Source organism: Uloborus diversus, chromosome 3 (assembly GCF_026930045.1).
Source record: "Uloborus diversus isolate 005 chromosome 3, Udiv.v.3.1, whole genome shotgun sequence".
Classification (NCBI taxonomy): domain Eukaryota; kingdom Metazoa; phylum Arthropoda; class Arachnida; order Araneae; family Uloboridae; genus Uloborus; species Uloborus diversus.
The window spans coordinates 31107617-31127734 of NC_072733.1; the positions used below are offsets into that span (position 1 = coordinate 31107617).

Consider the following 20118-nt stretch of genomic DNA (forward strand, 5'->3'; position numbering starts at 1 on the left):
TGATACATCAGGGATGTTCATCTCCTGGGGAACAATGGCTCCCCCTCCAAAGACTGAGATACCTAGAGAATGATATTTTCTGAAGAAAAAAGAAAAAATACCCCCTAAACGCTCACCTAGAATTACACTGCCACTGTTTGCATAGTCCCCCACCCCTCCTAAATATATTACTATACCTATAAATTTTGAAATTTCAATTTTGTAAAAATTCTTTTTTCACAAAATTATTTGATTTTTCTCAAAAAAAGGGACTTTGTGAAAAAAGCATAAAATGTATGAAGTGTCCCAAAAATTAGGTAGTGTACATAGTAAAAATAAAAAGTATTATTTTAGTCTGCAGGTTGTGATCATGTTCTTCATTCTCCAAAAGTATTGGATCGATGTGGTGTTTGTGGAGGAAATAATAGTACTTGTAAAGAAATAGCTGGTCACTTTAATCAAAAGTTGGATTATGGTAAGTTTAGTAATTTGTTTTTTATTATATTTAATGTCTGAAAAACAGTTATATGGCTTTATGAAACTTTTTCGTTCAATAACTGTCTTTAAAAGCTTTTGGTTTACTGGGTACTATTTCTAACATCTCTTTTACATTATTATCAATTTTGCACCAGGTATCCTTCAGTATATGCCTTGGTCTCTGCTCCATGTGATATGCTTCAAAATGTCTTAAATTAACAAAATATACAGTTCTCACATAAACTAAAATTATTTATTTGGAAAACTAACAATTCATTTTACGTGTTAAATGATTCCTACATACTAGTAGAATTAGTTTCATAAACAAAAGTTCAAATACATTTAACACTTTGGGCTCGATGGTTGAGCAGGACTGAAGCACCATGTTTCCCTTAAAATGACAATGCTAGTCTAGCTCAAGTAAGGATTGAAAACCTTAGAGTTTCACTTTCCTGCATTCCATTCAAATGTAGACATTTTCATTATTTCAGTTGACCCTTTAGCTCTCTGAAGAGGAAGAAAATGGCAGGTCAAGTTATATTTTATCACAAAAAAAAAATGTTGTTACAGCTACCATTCATTTATCTATGTTTTTAGCAAAAAGTGATTTTTCAGAATAAAAATATAAAAAATAAAACTTTGATATTTTAATAATAAGTTGTTTTTTTTAAATAAAAAATTAACCAAAATTTTCAGTCCTAAGGAAGGGAAAAATACAGTCTAAAAGACACTGAGTGCTAAGTTAAATTAAGAACATTTTGATTCATTCATTTAATGTATAGTTATATAATAATATTGAAAAATATTGATTTATTGTGGTTCATTAATTTATTTTAATATTTTATTAATTTATTCATTGAAGAAGCATCTATCAAATGACCAACAGTGTTTGAAAATGATAAATAAATTTACTATACCTTTTTGCTTTTTGTTCCATGTTCTATATAAAAAGTCTAAAAGATTATTGGGCTTCAGTTGCAAATTGGTAAGGTTTTGTTTTTGCCATAATCTTCAAATTTTTAAGCAATGTCATTAGAACAAGAATTTTCTGATTATGCCATTTCTTGTATATTTCAAATCTATTGATGATAATCTTCATTGATGGGGACGTTTTTCTAGCACTTTTCCATTGATTCAACTTTTTCAACTGAAAGTTCTTCTGAATCAGAATTTTGCATGCTGTAACTGAGAGCTTGAAAGTAGTAAAATATAGTAGTAAGAGTTTTTTTTTTTTTTTTTAATGTGATGCAACCTTTTGAAAAAAAAAACAAAAAAAACTTTGAATAATAGGAATTCCACTCAATGTCTTTTGAAGCTGGTTTATATGTATTCAGTAAATTACCAACCATTAGCCAGGGCTAAAGCAGAAATACATGAAATACACCGCCAGCTCAGTCATTTCCAGCTGAGGACTGCAGTTTCGTGCTTATTAGCACTCATCAGCCCGGCATAGGAAAGTGACTGAGCTGGAGATGGAAAACCTCTTAAGGAAGCCAAGAGTGTCTGCTAATTCCATATTAGCTATCAGTTTGTTTCACACTCTTGGCTTCCTTAAGAGGTTTTCCATCTCCAGCTCAGTCACTTTCCTATGCCGGGCTGATGAGTGCTAATAAGCACGAAACTGCAGTCCTCGGCTGGAAATGACTGAGCTGGCGGTGTATTTCTGGTTTATATAGTTGGAACTAGAAGAATCAGTGTCTTTGGCAATTCTATGAACAAGTGCCTTCGTGTAAAGAAATTTGAATAACTATATGATATGTTGGTCTTCCAAAGGTTGAATGATGGGGGAAAGAAAATTAGTTTAATATTTTCTGAATCAGTTTTATGGGAAGAGCCTACATCTTCAAACAAAAACTTACTTTTTTGTTGCTTGTCTCATTCAAAAAGTGTTTGTTTGTATAGTACAGATATTTTTGTTATTCATCAGATTTTCATTGACTTCCTTTTGCAAGGATAACTTTTCATTTCTTAAAATTTCTTTAGAAGTGTTATCTCTTTAGAAGTATTATCTTCTTGCTATCCCTCAGTGTTTTGCTTATGATCAAGCTTTGGAAAAAATTTTATAACTGTTAAACACTAGTTTTTACTTTCTTGCTACAGGCTGTTTTATCTCACACAATTTATATGCATAAATTTTGATGATTGGTTTAATAAATAAAATGTAAATTATTAATATATATATATATATATATATATATATATATATATATATATATATTATACAGTATACCCTCGATATCTCAAACTTCAAAATCTCGAGAACCTTGATATGACAAAAAAAAAATTTCCCTTTGATTTTGCATATTCATCTAATGTTATTTCTCCTTCTTATGCCAAAGAGTTTTTAATAAAAACCTTGTTATGTCGGAATATTTTTGGAAGTCAAATAAAATGTTTTTGGAAGAACTGGTTTTTACTGTGGAATGTTTCCAAAAATTTATCACGCCCTTCAGAATTTCTCTCAGGGGTTATGAATGATTCGGAGAAGTTTATCTACTGTCACTTTCGTTCTAGAGCCCGGGGGTGTCAGAAAACTTAAGTCTTCCTGAGAAACCCAAAAAAACCTACACATCCTATATGCGATATCATCTAAAAAAAAAACCCACCTAAAACTTTGGCGCCCTTCTCACACAATTTTGTTGGACCTTTTGACTCTATTTTCACCTCGGTTAAAGAACTTCGTGATATCAAGAGTATACTGTATATATATTGTATATAAATTACATATATATATACATATAATATACACTATAACAAAAAAATCGATGCACCAAGAAAGAGTGATCCAATTCAGAGGAAAATTGGTGGATAGGAAGACAATGCACAGAATAGTAAATGATTAAATTCTCAGAACAATTGAATAATTTATGTCAGAGTTACAGTAACAAGTTCAATAAGGTATTGACCCGCCTCTAGCCTGGATACGAGCTGACGCACGGAGTGGCAAACACCGATAAAGCTTCTGGAGGGTATCCTGCGGTATTTCCGGCCAAATTCGCTCCAATTGTCGGACCAGGTTATCAACATTCCTTGCCAGTGCAATCGTCATCCCACCATATCACAGACAAACTTGATGGGAGAGAAATCTGGCAGGCCATGGAAGAGCTTGACCAGGGTGGCGACAGATCAGGGAAAAGTCAGGGAACTTTATTAATCAGGGAAATATAAGGGAATTGAAAAAATAACAAAAAATCAGGGAAAATTGATTTTATGAAGGAAAAAAATTTTTTTTTTTGCTTTACAAAATTAAGTACTCTAATTCCCTATGCATTTTCTGCCAATTATCTGTTCAAAAAAAAAAGTAAAATGAATGAGGTGCGATTATACACTGCCGCATATTTGTGCATCTTTTTTCCTCAATGTCCAAGTATTGAATCTTACTTATTAACCACAGGATGAACTTCCTAAGATTGCTTCTGTGTCTGTTAGGTTATTTTACCTAGCATGAAATTTCCTTTTACGCTTTCAGTGCTACGTAAAATAAACAACCATACAGGTAAAGAGGAAGCCTTCATTAATGCCTTAGGTCCTTTGCCTTGATTCCATTGTCTCAAAGTAATTAGCGTACTGTAATCACGATTTCAAGAAGAAATCTTTGGTTTTTGAATTAATACTATAAAAGCTTAAAAGTTATTACTTCTTCGCGTTTTTAATTTAATTGCTAAAATTGAACTTTCAATAAAAAAAAACTTTGTTTTTTGCCATTATACTATTTGTTGTCACCACAGATTATAAAGGTTTTCTTTTCTTCAGACTTAAGTGATTCTTTACTTTTATAACCAAGTTGTATTCTTCTTTTATATGTTTTGAAATTAACTAATTGCTTTTTTTTTCTTGCATTTCAAAGTTGTTTGTTACAAAAACAATCTAAGATTTTTTTTCGTTACATACTGAAATCATTTGAAATAAAGTTAACTTGTGTACTTAAGTAAATATCTTTATGTTTTTAATTGTTAAAATGCTGTATGCATTCATTAAAACCTATGTTCTTGATTAGAGAAAAGCTCCCTATGAATGGATGTCAAATGGTTTCATCTGTTTTGCATAAATATGTCAATTAGTTATATAAGAATAACTGCATCACTTCTATTCCTTCACTATTACTTGTTATTCTTGCAACAATTATTATACTGTTTGAAAACTTAGTTCAAAATAATTTCAATTACTTTTTAGTTAATTTTAAAATTTTTTAAAAATATATCTTTAGTTCATCAACTTTGCACAACTTAAAACGTTTAAAATACTGCATTTTATACAAACATACAATGGATTTCAAGTAGAACAAAGAAAGGAAACCATTACCATTGGTAACATAAATCAGGGAAATTTAGTGAACTTAATCAGGGAAAATTCAGGGAACTTTTTTTCACAGTTCCTGTCGCCACCCTGTTGACAGTCTTGCAGACAGTTCATAGCAACACATGCCGTATCTTATCTGGCATTGTGTTGCTGAAAACCAGCCGAGGGTACTGCAAAAGGAACAGCAGCAAAACGGGTCTCATGATGTCGTTGACGTACCACTGTGCAGTAAGTGTACCTCTAATTACGACCAAAGGGGTCCAGTTATCAAAGGAAATGGCACCCCAGACCATAATGCCTTGTTGAGGGCCAGTGTGACGTGCAAAAGTGAAACCAGGATCCCCCCTCTGCCCTGGGTGTCTCCAAACATGTCTTCGATGATCGTCATGACACAGTTGGAAGCAGGGTTCCTTGCTAAATACTATACGTCCCCAGTTTGCACCATTCCAACTTGATCGAGCCATGCACCAGTGTAATCTGGCTCGGCAGTCTGTAGGTGTCAGTGGCAGGTGGCATAACAGTTGGCGTGAGAGTAGATTTCATTCTCCCACCCATCTGTAAATGGACATGATGGACACTGGTGTTTGGGTTGAATATCTGATTGTTCATAGAGATGAAGAAAGCGCTGTGACAGCTGATCGGACAATCACTCTGTCATTCCAATCTGTTGTGACCCTAGGTTGACCGCTACCATCCGAACGCTGAACTCTGCCATTTTCCACCCATCCTTTGCTAGCATCTTCGAATTGCCACATCACTTCGACTGAAATGATGAGCAATTCTCCGATTTGACCTACCAGACTCTTTCAATCCAATGATACGACCTCTTTTAAACTGATTTGCTCGTAATGAGCACGAACCATGCAGCGAGGCATTTTTAAGTTGTTGAAATGTAATCTGAATCGCAATCAAACCGAAAGTTTTAACAACTGTTGAAGAACTGCTCTTTATATACATCTGCTGGATGCGCAGTTTTGATGCACTGGAGATTAAACTATTCATTCCATTGACACCAATTTTTAATCATCTGGTCAAAGCACTCATGAATACAAAATTTCAAAGCAATCAGATGATTGCTTCTTGGTACGTCGATTTTATTGTTATAGAGTATATATTGTACATATATATATATAATATATACATATATATATTTATTATATACATGTTATATATATGTTACGGCCAAAGCCCGAAGTTCGCCCAGTTCGCGAATTGGCCAGCCAATTCGCGAACTGGCCAAGAGGTTTGGCCAAAGCCCGAAATACTTGCAATTAATATTGCATTTTCTACTTTGGCTGGCCATTTCGCGAAGTGGCCAGGAATCCTTGGCCAAAGCCCGAAATGATTACGGTAGATTTTAGGTTGACAGGTAGATGACATATCTGTCACTTCCAAAGGTAAGGCGGGGCGTGCAAGTGATAGAAACTAGGAAGGAGGTTGGTCCAGGGCCGCCGAGAGTCAAATCGAGCCCCTTATCATTATCGTCACCTGCCCCTCCCCCTCTCCTCACAACACCAGGAAAATTTATACTACTTTGATTCCGAGTTGGGCCCCTAGTTTTGGATTAGGCTGACATGATGGCATCTCGTCGGGTCGGTGGATGCTACCACGTCCCTGAGAAGATCCTGCCAATTGTTATTAAAAACTTCGATCGCGTTTTACTTGCCGTTAGTCCTTCGACGGAGCTATGAGTGTGTATTTCTCGCATTTGCACTTCTAAATGTGAATACTTTCAGTTGAAATCATATTCGATAGCTAATAAGGGGTCATTCAAGTATTGTCTAAGCAACTTTTGGTCATTTTGCACCCCCTTCCCCCCTCCCACCTTGTGAGAAAAAATAAACATACGCTATACTCCCTTCCCTTTTTGCTTACATGAGATTTTATGACATTTTGTACGTCACAGGATGCTCTTTCCCCACGTTTTTTGTTGTTGCACTGTAACTGCTTCGTTATTTAATGCTTACCTTAAAATTTTTGTGGCCCCTCACCTCTTGTCAGAGAAAATAAGTAGCCCTCGGAATCCTCTCTTTCTGCTTACATAATACTTGACCGACCCAGCTAAAATTAAACATAAGGCCGTGTTTCTCAACCTTTCAGTGTTTGCGACACAAATTTTAAATAGTATAATTTTCATTCCGAAACCAAACCTAATGACAAGTAAGGAATTTGTTGTGTGCTCCCCTCCTTAGAATTCTATTTGAAATCAATTTTATTTAAGATCCCTCTACCACCCTTTCTCCCAATAAGGGTAGATGTCTGATCATTAGTTTTTTTTTACTCTAGAAACTTCAAAAAATCTTTGCGAAACCATATCTCAGAGAAAATCTCCAAGTCAAAATCAATCATGACTAAAACAAAATAGCCATAAAATAGTGATAAGAATCCAAATATTCGGGTAATTGTTGGCAGCACAAGTTTTGCAAGTGACTTATTGCATGAATAATATAGACTTGTTTCCATTTAGAAATTAAATAAATATCCATGTCTGATTTTTTTTTTCTTGAAATATATACTTTGTTGGAAATAAAAAGTTTGAGATATGGAAAATATGGAAAGTTACATTTTTTTTTTCTGCTTTCAATTGTGTAGAATTGACAATTTAAAAACGAGATAGTGAAGAGGAGAAATTTAGCCTGTTTTGCGCCCAGTCCGTGCAATTAGTCTGTACCCACGGGCTATTCACACCGTTGCGTTGGTGCAATAAGCCATTTCGAAAATTATGAGAGTACTTTTAATTATTACAGACAATATCCGCATGACGACTCCCATGCTAAGAATTTAAAGGAAGTTACTTGAATAAATGAAAATCTACCCCACCATATCTCTTTGATGCAAAATAATTATTTTCTTATATTAAAATGCATACACTTTTTAAGAGAACCTAAAAAAAATAATAATATATATCTGCAATTTAAAATATTTCTAAATGAAAAGCAATTAAATTACATAAACAGTTGCTTTGAAATGTAAAATAATGAAAAAATTCCGTAGTTTTTTCTCCAAACTCGCCAAATAACAACGCAACTGTAACCCTGTCGATTAGCGAGCGAACCAAACTCGCATGGATTAATGATACCTTTCGTACGAAAACGTTTAAACGATAATCCCGCTCTTCCACCTTCCTCGCAGGTAAAAAAAAGGTAACTAAAAACACATTGTATCTAGAACAAAAGGAAAATCTTGTTCCTTCATCCCCCTTAGGAAAAAAGAATTTAGCTCAAATACGCAACACAATTTCTGTAAATGATCATTCCGCATCCTCTAGAAGAAAAAGTTTTAAATTAAAATTCGCATTGCAAGTACAGCAAGACGAAAAGAAATTCAGTTAAAATACGCACAATCAGATTAACATAAAATAAATGCAGTAAAACGTGAGTAAAAACGTTTGAAAAAAAAGGAGGAATTAAAATAAATACTATGACAGTAAGAACAACCTTTCCTTAATGTAAAAAGAAAAAAAATAAGAAAAATATGCTAAGTTTTCCAGATTGCATTCCCTTCCGAAATATTGATTCATAAAAATACGAACTGTTTTACAAAGGGAAAAAAACAATACTAAGTGTAAATTAAAATGAACATAATGACATTTATGTATAAAATATTAATAAGGACATGTAGGGGAATTTCGACAAAACATGGCATTAAAGTAATGTCTTTAAATAATATTAACAAGAAAGCTATTTTTTCTTTATGTTTGTCTTATTGAACCCTTAGTATTGAGGCTTTGCAAAATACTTTAAAATCTTTTGAAACAATATTTCTTGGTACAATATGATCTAGAATCTTTAAAATTAGGTCTATGGAGCATAAAAAGACTGTCGATCGTCCTTAATTCAATAGAGGCAGTGAGAAGCAAACGGATGTATGTGACAAAATTAAAAATTTGGAGATAACGCATACAAATGGTAGGTGAGCCCCTCCTTTGTCTTGGGGCAAGAGATAGTTATAGTAGCCCTGGTAGATACTGCTGTACAGCATGATTTAGAAAAAAAAATAAATGAAAGCCTACCTAGGACGTTATCTTTATAGTCGTTTTGCTCAAAACTTGAAAATGTCCACTTACATCCCTTGCTTCTCACTGCCTCAATTTACCTTTGCATTCGCACACTTAAGGCTCTTCTATACTGTCCATCTTGGTTTTCGACGCTAATGCTTTCTCTACGGGAAAATCTGCTACCTATTCAAAGCATAACACGAGAAATTACTGGAATATTTTCATGCGGTTTGTTTTAAACGATGGCTATGACACAGAACTAGAGATGCGCTTTATTATTTTTTCTGTAGCTATTTTGAAATTTTTTTAATAACATTTTAAAACTTTAAACGACTATTTTCACACGTTTGAAAAATGATATGGAAAAACGGAAAAAGGAGCGCAAGAGATTGAACATTTCTCTTTAAAAACATATTTTGAGTTTGTTTCTGAGACAATTTGTTCGATTGATATTCTCCACGGAGTAAAGCCTTATTTTCGAAAAATTCTGAAAAACTGCGAAAAACACGCCTTCCACCAGACCACACCCATTTCCCCCCACACCCCACTTTGAGGGACCACTTTCTCTTTTCCCCCAGGGGCTGCTTCTCCGCTTTTCCCCTCTGCCTCTCGGCGGGCAATAAACTGGATCCCTGCTGATGACCATTCATTCTTTGTCGTTTTGTGTGTTGGTCTTGTATCTATGTGACTCGACATCCGTTCTAAAAAGAAAACACTTTTTTTTTTCTGTATTCGAGTTCTTCGATAAGTTTTTGAAATTATTTAGGTGATATATTTTTCAATGCTGTTTTAATAGAAGTACACCGTTTGAATGTAGAAGTTATTTTGTTTAAAGAATCTGTGTAAATTACTGCATCTTATAATGGGAAAAAATGTGAGTCTTCTCGTTCGAAGATTCATATACATATTTCAAGAATTGTCATTGCTTGAACTTTTGTCTTAATCATTTGCGCATAACCAAGATCAAAGAGCTCTACTCAAGCCCGCGATAAGCCTGATCAGCGCCGTTGTGCAAATGTCTTTTGAGCGCCTTTATGCAGTGGCATTCGGCGAAAATATAGTTAACAGCTGGATTGACGTTTTGTAGACCAATATGACGTAGAAAAAAATACGTTTGGCATTTAATTTATTTTGAGAAAAATGTAAAAATGTGTATTTAATTTTGGATTACAGTGCACGTGTGTGATTACAGTTTCACTTCATATCTCGAACTTATTTCGAGTTCAGTAGCTCCTCTGATATGCTAATGCGTTTAGGAAAAAGAAAATATTTTAAATACTAACAATTCTAAGGAAGGCATTGAATATGATATCTAAAACAAATACATTGTCCAAAGCTCTTTTTCTGACTCACAAATTGTTAAAGAAAAAGGAGGGGAAGAGGAATCGAGTAATTATGGTCAAGTCGTTACTTTTTGAAACTAAAAAGTTAGCCAAAATTGTAGTCTACAATATACCAATATTACGCACAAGTAAAATATATGCAAATATACTTACAATAATTTTTATATGATAACATGAAATAGTCGAATTTAAGCGAGCAATAATTAAAAATCTCAAAAAGACATATTGCACAAATTATAGTACAATATAGTCTCTTCAAGATCCAAAATGAAGAATAGAAAATTTCTCGCGTCTCATCAGCTCAGCTTCGTGTACTATTAACCCTAAACAGCATTCACGCCTCCACATGAAGAAGAAAAATGATAGTGTATGCATTAACTAGCATCACGTGATTTCAGTGTAAAAGATTGCACTCTTGAAAAGCATGTTTAGACACACAACAAGGCAATATTTTTTCATTTTAGATAGGCAGCGAGAGGATTGCTTGTTTCAGTGAGCAGTGTAATTTCACCGCCACCATAAGATATAATCAGGGCCTGATGAACTCACGGTCCGGTAGGTCCATGGACCTGGGCACCACAGTTTTAGGAGCACCAAAATGGGGGTTAATTTCTTTATTTTTTTCCGTTTTTGAAAACTTCCACACACAAAAATCGCAGATATTCCTGTGAGAGGGGGCACCAAATTTTGTCAGGGCCTGGACATCACCTTGGGCTGAGCGGGCCCTGAATATAATGAAAAGTTCTTTTTCCTTCTTTGGTTGGAGAGATTCCCCCCATTTGGAACATTTTTGATTGGTAGTGAAAGGCGCCTTTTTGACTCTGGCGTCGTCGTGAGCCTCACGACCTCACTCATAAGGACGGCGCGGCCATGGATCTACTATCTTAATTCACAATGGTTTTTTCGAACTCTTTTAACCCATTAATGCCTAGCGTCCCTTTTTAGGGACGGTCCAAAAATTGTGTCTCAATTTCCCAAAAGTAAACATTTCAACTCAATAATTGTGCTCATTTATTACTTTAGTATTGTTTCAATTCGTTACTAGCAGACGGCAGCACATAATCGTTATAAAGTGTGTTCTGTAACCATTTTGTTATGATCTTCGTGAAGAATTTCATTGTTCACAATGTCAAGAACAAAAAAGTAAGTTTTCAAAATTTTTAACAAGTAAATCAATTTGTATTTGATACATATGTTACTTTGATCAATATTTCAGTTTACCTTTTCTTGCATTTTTGTAGATTTTAAAAATTTTATGGATTTTATAGCAATTTAAGAGCGTCCCTAAAAAGGGACGCTAGGCAGTAAAGGCTGCATTGTTGAATCGTTGCTAGTTTCTTGCTTAGAATTCATAATTGGCCTCAGAAGAAGTTATTAAATGTTTTTAGACTAAAAAATAGGCAATATGTTTTATTTTTAAAAATTAAAAAGACTAATTAATAATAAAACTACCTTTTTTAAAGATATTTCAGTAACAATTTTTTCTGCAATTTCGAAAAAAACTTGGGTAAATTTGAAAAGCTAACTGTTTCAAAAATTAACTTCTTTGAAACCTGAGTTATTTTTTGACATTAATAATCTTCAGTAACTTATTGAGATTTTCTCATTGTTTTGTCTGACTTTGAAGAAGCCTTAGCACTTCTGGAACAGCTCTCTGATGATAAAGAATTCAAGGAGGCTGATATATGCATTTGTCCACCTTCACAAGTTAGTGAAATTACTGACGAATACAGTGGGCCGGATGACTCAGTTGATGTTAATCAATTTTCAGGTCAACAGTTGAAATCTTCTGCTACAATGACCATTAAAAAAGTTAATCAGGGTAAGGTAGTATGTGTTGGAGGTAGTCAGTCAAGTGACAGTGATGATGTTGAGCAGCATCTTCCAAGCAAACGCAGAAAAATAAAGAAAAAAAATACAGAAAGAAATTGGGTTAAGAAAGATATATCCATCTGTAAAAAAAAAATAATAATGTATGGAATGTGGAAACACCAAGCTTTTTGAATGTTGAATGGACACCAGTGTCAATATTTGAAGAGTTTTTTACAGATGAAATACTGGATGAATTTGTTTTTCAGAGCACCCTCTATGCTCAACAAAAAAACAATACATACTCTTCTATAACGCGAGAGGAGTTGCGTTTATTTTTGGCTATCCTATTAACAAGTGGATATGCATGCTTGCCTCTGCGGAGACTCTACTGGAGTCCATCAACTGATGTCAACGACATAGCAATTAGTTCTGCAATGAGTAGAAATCGGTTTGAGCAAATTATGCAGTATTTACATTTTACTGACACCAAACTCAACAAAAATGACAAAGTCGGAAAGTTTTTTTTTTTTTTTTTCAAGTATTAAATCGTCGGCAGAAAAATATTTGTCGTTAAAAAAGCATGTACCCTCTGATACCTAGCGTCCCTTTTTAGGGACAATTTTTCTGTTATTAATAAAACATTTATTTTTTGCATTAGATTTTTTTAATTATTTTTCCTGTCTATTAAACACTATTTGCAACCCGTAAACAAAAAATCTTTGAAAAAAAAAATGTCAGGCATTAATGGGTTAATGTTTCATTTTAGATAAAGTTTTTTTTTTTTTTACAATATCAATTTATCAGTCATTATAACTGTGTGAAAAAAAAGGAAGGAAGGAGACTGCGAACAAGAAAATTCACAATGGTAATACTGTCATCAGCAAGTATCTATCTTTTTCCCAGATAATTGTTTTTTTTTTTTTTTTGAATTTTCATATTATTTTGTGTTCCTCCTATACTCAAGATGGAAAGGGATCACATTTGATTAATCCAATTATATATATATATATATATATTCAATTTCATGCATTTTTTTCCTCCCCTGTGACTTTATAGAGCCACAGGTGAAAGTATTTTTTCTAAGAATCAACAAAGGGGGGGGGGGTCATGATGAATGCAGCACCTCGTATCAAAATGCTTCTCCTTTGAAGATTGTACATATTTCAAGAATTATCATTACTTTTACTTTCGTCTTGATCATTTGCGCATGCTCACAATCAAAGAACTCTATTCACAATTTACAATGCATTTTCCGAACTCTTTTGATGTTACATAAAGTTGATTTTTGCAAAGCGAATTTGTCTATCTTCGCAACTGCATGTAAAAGAAATGAGACTGCGAACAAAGAAAGTTGAGTGTGGTGATACAGCCATCAACAAGTAATTTAGTACCTCACAATCTTTTTTCTCCGATGAATGTTTTTCGAATTTTCATATTATTTTGTTTTCCTCCAATACTCAAGGTGGAACAGGATCATATTTGATTCATTCAATTTCATGTATAAAGTGATGCATTTTTCCCGCCAGATAGCTATTTAAAACCCCAAGTGGAAGTAATTTTTCAAAGAATCAACAAAGCAATGACGCCTGCAGCACTTCATATCAAAATAATTCTCGATAGTTCAAGAAGTATCATTAGTTGAACTTTAGTTTTGATGATTTGTGCATGCTCACAATCAAAGAACTCTATTCACAATTTACAATGCATTTTCCGAACTCTTTTCAGGTTACATAAAGTTTATTTTTGCAATGCGAATTTGTCGATCATCGTGACTGCATGAAAAGAAATGAGACTGCGAACAAGAAAGTTCAATATGGTGATACTGTCACAGTAATTTAGGGCCACAGTACCCTTTTTCCTTGCTCTTTTTTTTTTTTTTTTCATATTATTTTGTTTGCCTCCAATACTCAAGATGGAACAGGAGCATCTTTGATTCATTTAATTTTATGTATAAAGTCGTGCTTATTTCATCCCAGGTATATCTTTGAAGCCATAAGCGGAGATATTTTTTCAAAGAATTAACAAAGCAATGATGCCTGCAGCATTTCAAATCAAAATAATTCTCGATAGTTCAAGAAGTATCATTAGTTGAACTTTCATCTTGGCCATTTGAGCACGCTCACAATCAAAGATCTCTACTTTCGCAATTTACAGTGCATTTTTCGAACTCTTTTCATGTTACATAAAGTTTATTTTTGCAGTGACAATTTATCAATTGTCACAACTGCATCGAAAAGAAATTCGACTCCGAACAAGAAAGTTCAGTATGGTGATATTCTCATTAGCAAGTAATTTAGTACCTCACTACGTTTTTTCCCCGATCATGCATTTTGACTTTTCATATTATTTTGTTTTCCTCCAATACTCAAAATGGAACGATATCAATTCATTTGATTTCATGTATAATTTTTTCTCACCTTTTGCACTTTGTTTCCCCACCTCGTTTGCCTACAGCGAATGGGAACAAGAAAGTTCCTCATAGTGATAATTACTTCGGCACATAATTGAGTTCCTCACTGTCTCCACTTTCGAATAATGCTTATTTAATTTTGTGTCTTTTGCAATCTATTTTTTCCTATAATTCTCGAGATTGAACATGATCATACATTTGATTCATTGAACAGATGCATTTTTTTTTTTTTTTGTCATGTGACAGTTTTGAACTCGAAACGAAAATCTTTTTCGAAAATACTAACAAAACCATGTTCCTTCCTTTTTTTAGGAAGAATTTTTTTCTCGTTTCATGATTGATGGCAATCTTTTTACAATAGCGTTGTTGTTGGTTCACGTAAATATTTTTCGAGACGCTTTCATGATAGATAACGTTTTTCATTAGTATACTGTGCTACTCATATTGTTTAACGCCACTCTATTTTCATATGGAGTTTTATTTATTTCTTACTATGTGAACAAAATGTTTAAATAACAGAGAGTGTCAAACTGAAAGAAAAAAACATTCTTTGCCTCAAGATTAAGAAATCAATTTTTTATGATACGGAAATTCCTAAATACCACGTGATGACTATTTTAAACCACTGTACGCTTTCTTACACTTTATTCATTCTTTCGAAGTATATTTAAACCATTAGAGTTCAATTATTTACGTTTTATTATATGCATTGGTAAAATTTGTGAACATATAATTTTTATTCTTTTAACAATACGCTCAATGAATTGAAATTATCTTAAAATGTTGATGAATAGGCACATCGACGACGATGAAGTAGGCTTTTATCCAAGAAAAACAACAGTAAAATTCCCAATTTGCATTCAGAGCGTGATAAAGGGCTTTTGTACGTAGTAACATGGCTTTTCTCAGATTTAAATCAAGTGTTGATTCTGCATGCAACTGTCAAAAATACTAAGCTCTGCAACAATTTGCTTTTAGCATTACTGAAAGGTGTCATTTCATTCTAATTATTTAGTACACGTGTATAAATAATGAAAGCCTTAGTGGGTATTTATCAGTGGCGCACACAAGGGTCCAGGAGGTCAGGGCCCCTCCCATAGGTCTTGCTTTTTTCCCCGACTGATTACGATTCTATGTATTTTGTGCGTGAAATAATTTCAAACAAAGGTAACAGTAACTTCTGTTTTAATAAGTGGAAAAAATAAAACCCTCATGTTAAGAGATTTTTTAAAATATTGTGCACTTAGCCTGTGAGAAGAAGAATGGGGATTATAAATGAATACACAGTAATAACTATGTTTTTAGTTTTGTGATTACAGATTAAAATGAGATCCTTTGAACTTGAATTCATTTTTTAATTATGAGAAAAATAAAAGCGTAAATTATTTAATTTCTGGTTATTTATTTACTTAACGCTAATTATTTATTCATTAGCTTATTTTTCTGTTTTTGTTCTCGGGAATCGATAAAATCAAATCAATATGTTTGACGGCGTATTAATGGAATGAGACTTTCGACCTTGGACCCTCCCCTTAAATTCCTGTGCGCCACTGGTAATATGGTATCCTTCTGATCACTAACAAGACAACAGCATTTTTTTTTCTCTTCCTGTTTTCTATCATGCCAACATGCAGATTCGTCAGTTTCTTTCTTTCCTCTTTTGATGCGCAGAAAATTCATAGACAAAACAACAGTATAATTTTTTAATTAAAAACTGCACAGAAAATCCTTGTACAGGGCGTGAGTGTTTTCGAAAGATTTACTCTTTTTGCTTTTTTATTAATTGTAACATTCATCAAACCAGCAAACCTAACTACACAACTACCAAATATTTTTATTTCATGCTCACACCGACATCCGCAAAGTTCTTCGACATTTTTCTATGATTGTTTTGCTTTTCTTTTCAAAAATAGTTTCAGAAATTTCTCTAAACAGCAAAGCAATCTTTTATTGATAAAGTTATAAAGATCATCAGTGTTCCGCTCGCCCCCTCCCCCTCAATTATATATTAAAAAATACATAAATGAATGAACTGAACGAATAAATATAAAACAAATTTTTAAAAAATGAAGATTATGCTGCCTATGAATTGCAAAACAAATACAGAATTCGATTCGAAGAGTAAATGTGGAGAATTGTCCCGCGGTTCCAAAGTTTTTAAGTAAAAGTGAGAAGGGTGGTAGAATGGAATAGGAGAATTGGATTCTTTTTTCTTCACCCTCATACTCGTGATTCTTTCCGCTACGCCGATTTGTTGTCGTGGTGAGAAACAGGCCGGAGGGGGGAGGGGAACATGTTTTGGAACAGAATCCTTCTTTTAGCTCTCTGCCCTCGTCCGACCGCAAAGGAGTACTGATGGCGACAGCTAAGATTTACGACTGTCCTTTCAACAACTCAATGATTGACGCTGTCCATCATGAAATCAGACCAATTAGAAGTGCAAAAAAAATCGAGTTAGACCCTCCCAGATACACCCCTTGTGTTGCCACAGATTCTGCGATTTCTCCGAGTAAGATTTTACGGAGAGGTTTAGAACAGCCTTAACACAACTCATTTATTTAGATGTAATTCGTTCATATGAAGGGCGCAAATCCAATCTTCTTTACACAATCACGTTGTTACATCATTTACTGTCACTGAATAATATCTATTATGGCTTTAATATAGAAACAGAATGACACGAGATCATATTTTTATGTGTTATAAGTTCATTTTTAACACAGAAGTATCCCTTATATTTGAACTCGTTTGTGAAACAAATGAACTTCAAGAAAAAAAAACTGTGCACAAAAGTACTTATTTTAAAATGCTACATTTTTAACAGTGAAGCACAATCTGGTCTTGGTTTATCTCTTCGTACTTTGGCCGATCGTACATAGCCACTTCGCGAATTGGCCGGCCAAAGCCCGAAATGAAGAAAATTTCGGGCTTTGGCCGGTACGTTTTTGATAATGTTGGCCAGTTCGCGAATTGGCCAGCCAATTCGCGAAGTGGCCGATTTCGGGCTTTGGCCGTAACATATATATATATATATATATATATATATTATATATATTGTATATATATTATATGTATGTATTATATATCTGGTGTACAAATAGGTTTTAAAAGATTTCCAGGAGATGGCGTCACTGGTATTAAATCGAAACAAACAATGTTGCAACTAACTTAATTTTATAACCTCATCCTCACGCTTCCACTTGAAGAAAAGTGCGGCTGAAGGCAATCGAATGCTGTAAGAAGCTTACGGGGAACATGCTTCATCGATTTCCACGTGTGAGTTTTGGCATAGACATTTTAGAAGTGGTGATTTTGATACCAATGACAAAGAAATCGATAGACAGTCACAAAAGGTAGAAGATGCCGAATTGGAGGCTATATTGGACAAAAATTGCTGCCAAACAATTTTATCGAACTCAGTTGATGCATTTAAGCCGAGCACTGCAGGAAAAACCACCACATTATAAGGAGAGAGCAACAAGGTAATTTTGCGACATGATAACGCTCAGCCTCATGTTGAGCCGCCGGTTAAAACATTCCTCAATACCCTGAAATGGACAACCCTACCCCACCTGCTATATAGCTCAGACATTGTCCTTTCCAACTACAATTTGTTTTCGTCACTGACACAGGCCCTTGAGGATCAGCACTTCCGCTCTTTTGAAGAAGTCCAAAATTAGATCAATTCGGGCATTGCATCAAAAGATGCATCGTTTTTTTTGAGTAGACATCCGAAAATCACCAGAAAGATGGGAAAAAGGAGTGACCAACGATGGACAATACTTTGAAAACTGAACATGAAACCATTTTTTCACAATAAAGTGTCATACTTGAGAAAAAAATCCTTTAAAACTTATTTGTACACCAAATACATATTATCTATACAGTCGGACCTCCATATATCGAAGTAGCAAATTGCTGGAAAAAAATTCAATGTATAGAAATTTCGATATATAGAAACAACCTGTTTTTATCATAAAAATCTCTTAAAACATTAAAATTAAAGGTAATTTTCGTGTATGAAATCCAATTTCTAATTTATACGAGCATCAGATTCAATAAAAGTTAAGAATTAAAAAATTAACAGAAATTACATTTTTGCACCTTCATGCATCTTCCTTCTTCGGCAATTCAACTTGATCCGCAACATTAGGGGATTTTTGTTTTGATAATGTAATCGAGAGAAAAGTAAAAGACCAGGCTACTTAACTTGAATGGTTTTTAATGTAGCTAAAGACTAGGAATGATAACAGACAAAAGGGAAAACTTGGAACTGATTTTACAGTGTTACTAGTTACAACTAAGATTTGAAATGAACTTGAGGAATTTAAGAACTCCAGAACGGAAAAATGACCTATCTACACACCCCTCAACCCCAGATTCCTTATGAGTTTTGTAGCAACCTTTAGTGAACATACTTTTAACCCTAACCTTTATTTTTCATGAGACAAACAGTCTAAAGTGGAAAAAAAATGTACGAATGTCTCGAAATCTTTTTCGATATATAGAGATTTTTTCCATATATAGAAACAATTTTTCTGTGTAATGAACATGGAAATTTGCTGGGATTTGGATGTATAGAAAATTTTGATATGTGGAAGTTCGATATATGGAGGGGTTCGACTGTATATTATATACATATCATATATATTATATATATATATATGTTATATATATATATTATACATATATTTTATATATATATATATATATATATATATATATATATATATATATATATATATATATATATATATACAGTCAAACCTTGATATCTCAAACCTCTTTATCTGGAAAACTTTAATGTCACAAAAGAAACATTTTCCCCTGCATTTCCCAAAAAACTCGTATGTATTTTCCATAGTTATCTCGAAACTTATTTTTCCAGACCCTTAATATGTCAAAATTTTTGCACAGAAGCAAGTTTCTAATGTGGTTTTCTTTGGCAATTTCTGTTGTAAACCAGTTCCAGAGACAACTGCTTGAAGTTTTTCTTCTTTTCTTGGAAATTTTGAGAATAGGAGATGGGGACAATATAATAGGGGAGTGTGGGTATGAGAAGAGTGTTGTAGTTCTCTTTATCTCAGTGTTTTATCCAGAGTTTAGAATCTTTTGTGCATTTCTTTCAAACATGTTGTCCACTTTGAGGACAGGGGGTGGATTTTTCGTCAGTTTTCAAGCAAAAAAGGAAAATTCGTAACTCATTTTCATCATTCTGCTTTTTTAACTAATACAAAATGGCTGCCGAAATTTTTTTGAATGGGGGGGGCTACTGGTTGAAGATAAGATTATAATTTTTAATTTTTCGATGAAAAAACAATTTAAATTGTTTGTTTCAAAATTTCATTCTGTACACTTTTGACAATTGTAAAATTTCAAATCTAGTAAAGCATTGAAGACAAGGGCGCCCATATGCAAAATTTTAAGGGGGTGGGGAGCTCAGATATTTTCTTCATGGTTTAGCGTATTGGAAAGGATTCAAAGAAGGGTAACTAAATTAGTAAGGGGACTCTCAGATTTAGATTATGATACCAGACTTAATAGGCTTAACATGTATAGCCTGGAGCAAAGGAGAGTCAGAGGGGACATGATTCAGTTATTTAAATTTATCAAAATGAAAGATGTAAATGGATTAAATTTTTGCGGGGAAAGCAGGACAAGGGGGCATTGTTTTAAGCTATTTAAATCTCAGGCTAATTTGGAAATCAGGAAAAACTACTACTTTAGCAGGGTCGTGGGCACTTGGAATAGCTTAACGGAAGAGGCGGTAATGAGCAAGGGAGTGGATAGCTTTAAGAGGG

At 33.8% G+C, this 20118-nt stretch overlaps 1 protein-coding gene across 1 annotated transcript in view; it reads left to right on the plus strand.

Annotated features, from left to right (window-relative positions):
• LOC129218315 (A disintegrin and metalloproteinase with thrombospondin motifs 9-like) overlaps positions 1–20118 on the plus strand; it is a 156245-nt gene that overhangs the window by 12715 nt on the left and 123412 nt on the right. The window contains 1 exon segment of the mRNA XM_054852551.1: positions 334–454. Within this exon segment, the coding sequence (XP_054708526.1) occupies positions 334–454 (121 nt within the window).